The 6,787-nt window shown below is 30.9% G+C and overlaps 1 protein-coding gene across 2 annotated transcripts; it reads left to right on the top strand.

Annotated features, from left to right (window-relative positions):
- The first annotated feature begins 262 nt into the window (after window positions 1-262).
- LOC110668021 (zinc finger protein NUTCRACKER) lies at window positions 263-3,289 on the top strand. Of its 2 annotated transcripts, XM_058150137.1 has the most exons (4): window positions 264-596; window positions 772-1,168; window positions 1,778-2,159; window positions 2,193-3,289. In XM_058150137.1, the coding sequence occupies exons 1-4, from the start codon at window positions 482-484 to the stop codon at window positions 2,748-2,750; spliced, it is 1,452 nt and encodes a 483-aa protein (XP_058006120.1). In that variant the 5' UTR covers window positions 264-481; the 3' UTR covers window positions 2,751-3,289. The 2 variants fall into 2 exon arrangements, with proteins under 2 accessions (XP_021684740.2, XP_058006120.1); XM_021829048.2 differs by having other exon boundaries at window positions 263-596; window positions 1,778-3,289.
- Window positions 3,290-6,787: the final 3,498 nt, after the last annotated feature.

Raw genomic sequence — 6,787 nt, 5'->3', positions numbered from 1 at the left:
TTGATTTATTAGAAAAATAGGAGAACAAAAGGCAAACAAATTATGGGATAATCATTCCAAGTAGAAAAGGCATAGAGACTAGCTTTCCCAACCTCATCATATGTGTCATCATGCACCTTTGGTTTTTGGCCTTCTTCGCTCTCTCCCTCCTCTGCCCAAAAATTTTTATTATTCTATTCCACCTAGCCAAAAAAGCAAAGTAATTAAAATGACTCTATCATATTAGAGAGAGAGAGAGAGAGAGAGAGAGAGAGAGAGAGAGAGAGAGAGAGAGGGATCGATCAAAATCTTTGTATATATCTGCTTATGTTATTAGGGTTCAGACCCATAACAAAGTATCTTTTCTCTTTGGGTTTTCTCTTAATTACACTTCTAATATATAACTCCTCTTTGATGAGACTTTCTTTCTCTGGGGCTCTTTCATACAGCTGAATTTTTTTGAGCCAAGTCAACTGAGAAAAGAGAAACCTTGCTTTTTGACATGTTAGAGAAGATGGCTGAAGAAGCAATCTCAAGTAATGATTTTGTTCAAAACCCGGTTGGTGGATCTAATCCTCCTGCTGTTAAGAAGAAGAGAAACCTCCCGGGAACCCCAGGCAAGCTCTCGCTTATCTTCATGATTAATCTTCTCCTTTGTCATGCTATATTATTCTTTCTGTCTCTCTTCTCTTCTCTCTTTTATGGTGACCACGAGTATATTCAAAGTTATTCATTTTTTTTTTCAAGATTTAATCCCGCATATTTAATGGGATATACTAATTCTATATACAGATCCTGAAGCCGAAGTCGTAGCCTTGTCACCAAAAACTCTCATGGCCACCAACAGATTCTTGTGTGAAATATGTGGCAAAGGCTTCCAAAGAGATCAGAATCTACAACTTCATCGCCGTGGACACAACCTTCCGTGGAAGCTAAAGCAGAGGACTACTAAAGAAGCAAGAAAACGAGTCTACGTCTGCCCAGAAAAGACTTGTGTCCATCACCACCCTTCTAGGGCTCTTGGAGACCTAACTGGTATAAAGAAGCACTTCTGCAGAAAACATGGGGAGAAGAAATGGAAGTGCGAGAAGTGTTCAAAGAGATATGCTGTACAATCTGATTGGAAAGCACACTCAAAAACCTGTGGCACTAGGGAGTACAAATGCGATTGTGGAACTCTATTTTCTCGGTAGGTATATTGTAAATATAGCTAGCCAAGAATTTCATTTTTCAAGAATTTATAGTGATGTTGATACTGGAATTTAATTCTCTGCTAATATAGTTAACAAGGCCTAAAAGAAGATAACAATGAAGGAGGGGCTAAAGTAGCTATAGCAAGATAATAAAGCACGAAAGTGTTCCCTGTGATTGTAATATGTTTGTGTGATAGATATATATATAATACAGAGAATCAATCACTTTTTTTCATGACAACAGAAATTATCAAACAACTCAAAGAAGAAAGTGATTTTTGTGGTTGTGATATCTTTGCTTGTGTGCCTCTTTTCTCTCTGTTCTCGAGAAGACAGAGAAAAGGAACTTGATGTAGTCAAGGCAAAGAGATAGGCAGAAAGACAATTTTGTTCATTCCCATATAGTCTGAAAAATATTTCTTTCAGACAATGATTTATACTTGTTATTTATCTTGGAATTTTTAGTGTACACCTTTTATGACCTATACCCACATCAGTGTTATTCTGCTTAATCTTGAAAATGTCAAATAATTAAATCTTGTTTAGTTAATTAAATTTCTGAATAACTTTTTTTTTTTAATTTTTTTTTAATTTCCTGTGGGCAGGAGAGATAGCTTCATCACTCACAGGGCATTTTGCGATGCCTTAGCTGAAGAAACAGCAAGAGTAAATGCAGCAGCTAGCATAAACAGCTTAGCTGCAGCTGCCACAAGCTTCAACTATCATCATCTTATGGGAACCCCAACAAGGCCTAACATGGAACCGCATTTCTCGTCTATTTTCAAGCCAATCTCAAGCAATGACCTGACAATAGACCAAACAAGAAGGGGACTCTCCTTGTGGGTGAGCCAAGGACCCCCAGTTGATCATCATGAAGTAATAGGCAACAATAGTATCCAAGAGATTCACCAACTTGGGTCTATGGGTTCATCAGGAGGAATATTTTGTAACCCTCTTGTTTCATCCTCAAATCCTTCACCATCTCATCTTGTTTCATCCTCAAATCCTTCACCATCTCACCATTATCAGTTAAACTGGCCGCTTTTTGGAAATAAGCTTTCTTCAAGTAATGCTCATGAAGAGTTAACAAGCACTAATACACTTCCATTAAACAACGTTAAAGAAGCTACAGCAGTTCAACTAGTAAGTGTTCCTTCCTTATATAGCACCCAACAACAGTCGTACCAAACCACTTCAGCAGCAAATATGTCAGCCACAGCATTACTTCTAAAAGCAGCTCAAATTGGTGCAACTTCAACTGACCCATCATTTCTTGGGAGTTTTGGGTTAAAGTGCAGTAGTAATAACAGTCAATTTCATCACGAAGAAAACAAGTTCTGCGGATTATTAGGTTCAAACCCAATAAGCACCTGCACTACAAATCTCCCAAGTGAAGTGGAAAACTCATCAGGGAATGATATTTCCAGCTTGAATGAGCTGCAAACGTACCCAACAACCAAACGCCAGAAAACACGGAGCGACCATCAAGATGCTACAGGAGGGCAAACTAGAGACTTTCTTGGGGTTGGTGTACAACAAGCCATATGCCACCCATCATCAATCAATGGATGGATTTGATTCTGATATGTTACAGTAATTGCAAGTGTCGCGTGTTTTCGGTCTCAATAGAAATTAATTTTAGTAATAATGATATGGAGGTCATTTTAGTATTGGGAAACTTTGCAGGAAGGAAAAGGAGGGCATTGAGTGGCATGATGGGGGCTAAAAGTTATGGTTAGATAACCATTGAAGAGGTGAAGGAATTAGAGATCCATGCATATTCCTGTTGAGACCGGAAAGCTGATACCTTTAAAAATTGTGGCTTTTTTGTTTTTTGATAAAAGGGGAAGGGAGTAGTGGGGGCAAAGTATGAGTGCCTTTTAAGCTCCATTATTGCATTTGTTTCATCTCTCTTTTGTGGTTGTTATCTTGTCGAACTAGGACTTGAAAGAAAGAAAGAAAGAAAGAGAGAATAGTATTCATATTTCCTAGTGGCAATAAGCATCATATATAGACTTAGCCCTATTAATTGTTTAAAATAAACTAATTATGTAGCTTTCTTTTCTTCCAATATTACCAAACCATGAATAACTGTATTATGAGAACATTAGCTATCATGCAATTACTTCATGCAGAAAATGGATCGAGGGACGCACATTACAATTTTTTTGTCATCCTCTAGCTGCCATAATATATAATGCAGTTAATTTTTTTTTTCCTCCTTATAAATGATTTCAATTATGTCTCTTTTCATTTATCTTGGATTGAAACTCAAATTCAAAATTTCAAGGCCTAGTAAATGACTCAAGTATTATTAAACCAAATTTCACATAGTCAATATTTGGAGATTGCAATGAGGCACTAGTGTTAAATTCACCATTTGCATGACCCTACTTGCCAATTTAACTTTTAATGGTGTCCCAAATCAAATATAATAAAATTCGATTCACATATTGAGGGTTTGAATAAAGGGATATGTAATTTTTTTTTTTAAATAAATTGGTGTTTAGTATAAGTTAAAAAAATTACTTAAAATAAGTTAAAAGTTATAAACAAATATTCCTTACTTATAGTTTACCTATTTATTTTAGAATTACTCTTTGGCTAAGTGAAAAATTGTTATCTTTATAATTTTTTTAAAATATTAATATTGTGCTCATTTTAACAATTACAATGTTCAACACATATTCTCTTTGATATTTTGGACAAATTAATTTACTTTTAAACACATCTTAATTAAATACTTAAACTATTTAAAGTTATTTTTAAATAATTTTATCAAATAATTAATACTTATTTTTAAATTAATTTATAAGTTAAAAAAAGTAAATAACCAAACTAAATATCATCTTACATCTTTGATGGTTGTTGGGGCAATTTTGTATTTGACAAATATTTGATGGAAGTCTTTTGATTTATGAGAATATATTCATTCCATTATATGTTCAGACAAATAGGTAGGTAAGGTTAATTGGTAAAACTTGGAGCACAAGAAGTACACAGTACCCAAATAAAAAGAGAGAAACAAAGATCAAAAGAAAAAGAAGTAAAGAGAAAAAGGGAACCATATTCTTGCATTATATGAGTGTCTTTGATTTTGTAAAAACTTTTATTTGATATGATTGATTGAAGGCTTTAATTTGCTTTTTGTGAGGCATAGGAGCTAATTTCATGGCAGTCGAGAACAACCCAGCTCCAAATTTTAGCTTTTGAAATGCCTATAATTCGAAAGAAATTAAAAAAAAAGTGACCCATTTCTGGCCGTTTAGCATACATATTCTACAATTTTGTGCCTGCTGTGTGGATGATGCCTCTGCATGCATGTGTTAGTGTTAAGCTTTTGGGGTAGTGCCAAAAACGTAATGGGGTTTTCAGACCCCCAAAATTCTTCAGGTGGACCATATTCGATAAAGAGATTTATTTTCTGGCTTATTTGATGCAAGAAAATGTATATGGTCTCACAGCTTTGTCCCACCATTTTTTTTATTTTAAATATATATAGAATATGCTGGTTTATTAATTAGCCAATTATTTTCAGTTAATTTGCCGTTAAAGAAATTATATATGTTCTTCACTTCACTTAGGACTTGGTTAAATTTTATATTGGATTTAATTATACATTAGATCTTTTTAATAGCTAGAAATTAAATTCTCATACTTTAAATTCATGTACAATTGATTTATATTTTTTTTACATACATCACTATATTTTATAAATTTTTAATTAAAATGGAAATTAAAAATTTTTTAAGGAAATAATTAACCATTTTCATGTGAGAAATTGAATGTTAGTGAATAATTGTTTTATGCTTTTGAAAAAGGTAAATTTTCATCAATGATACTTAAGCTTAAAGAACTCTCTCATTTTAATTTGTAATACAAAATTTTATGACTTTAAATTAATAAACATAAAAAAAAAAATTAAAATATTATATTTGGTTTTCCTACTACCAATTTTATTATATAAATAAAAAATAAAATGAACTAAATACTCCTGAATAATTAATTAACCATCTTCCCATCCACTATTTATTATTTTTTTAATTATTTAATCTTTGTAATTCATTTACTGATTCTTGAACATCACTCGGTTCGAACCTCTACTTAGTTTCACTCAAGTTTTATCTAGATTTTGGGTAAATCACCGAGATTCGAGTTCATTAGCAGTAACAATTGTTTTATAAAGACTCATTTTTCGTTACGGCTCCCTAACCAAGCCACTACCTATAAGTTGTCGACTTATTCTTCAACAGGCACGCGGTCAGAGTTTGGGACTCCTCTCACACTATTTGGAAGCTTAGAGTTTTTTCTCTCTCTTACTTGATTCATAGTTAGGGTAGATTTAGTACCCTAAAATGTATTACTCATCATTTTAAATTATATGCATGAAAATATGTAATTAAAATTTAGACTATATATGTATATAAAATTCAAATAACAAAAAGCAAAAAAATTCAATAACTCTAATATATATATATATATATATATATATATATATATATATATATATATATATATATAATTAAAAAATTATTTTTATTTCTTATATTTTTCTTTCTCTTTCTATAGTTGTTGCATTACATTTATTTTAATTTTTTATATAAAATATAAAGAAGAGGGCCTTTTCACTTCACCATTGATTCTATCTAAAAAAAAATTCAAAATATAATTCTCATTTTTCTTAGTTGTTTAGATTATCTAAATTCCATTAGAATTTTTTTTAATTTATTATTATTATTTTAATTTTAGAAATTTTTATTTTTATTTTATATATTATCCTATATTTATTCTATAAATATTATTATTCTATTATATAAAATTTAGAAATTTATGTATTATTTTATTATATTTTATTATTATAATATTTTAATATTTATTATTAAATATTATATTTTAATAGTTATTATCATATATTATATATTATTTTATTTATTTTTAGGGCTGCAAGAACTCGAATACTATTTATTTATTTATTTTTTACTTTTTTTTTTTGTAAAATTCACCAATTTAAGTATTTTGATATGTAAATGTATAACGTTTGAGTACAAATAATTGAAAGCGTGATACGAAAAGGATATAGGAGAGATTTAGGTCCACCACTCTCTATCCTTTTGAATCATTAGCTACAACAAGATTCGAAAATGTCTTCAAGATATCCTCAGGCTTTAGGACAAGGCTCTTGGAGCACATCTTCGGTAGAATTCTTTCCCTCTTCCCTCATAAATACTAAGCAGTAATGATAAAAAAAAAACCTAATAACATTACGATAGCACATCTTCTACTAAAAAAGAAGAAAAATATGACAGGATAAATGAGAGAGAAGGAAAGCAGGGAGAAGGATTTTTTTTTTTTAATTGTATTAATAAATTAATCAAAGAAATTGACACTAAAACTAAAAGGACTTTTATATTAAAATTAAGAGATTTTATATTAAAAATTATAATTTAAAGACTATTATTATAACACTCTAAATTCAAAGGCAATAAATTTTTATTTACCCTTTTGAAAAATATATGAAAAACATTAAATGGTTTGGACTTGGAAAAACAATGAACAGTCGCATTCATGAATGTGGCATGGGCCTAAACTGTTCCAAGAAAGTCAAAATCTCTCAT

Source organism: Hevea brasiliensis, chromosome 7 (assembly GCF_030052815.1).
Source record: "Hevea brasiliensis isolate MT/VB/25A 57/8 chromosome 7, ASM3005281v1, whole genome shotgun sequence".
NCBI lineage: Eukaryota > Viridiplantae > Streptophyta > Magnoliopsida > Malpighiales > Euphorbiaceae > Hevea > Hevea brasiliensis.
The sequence above is the reverse complement of the archived record's forward strand: the minus strand, read 5'-3'. Positions and strand labels throughout refer to the sequence as shown.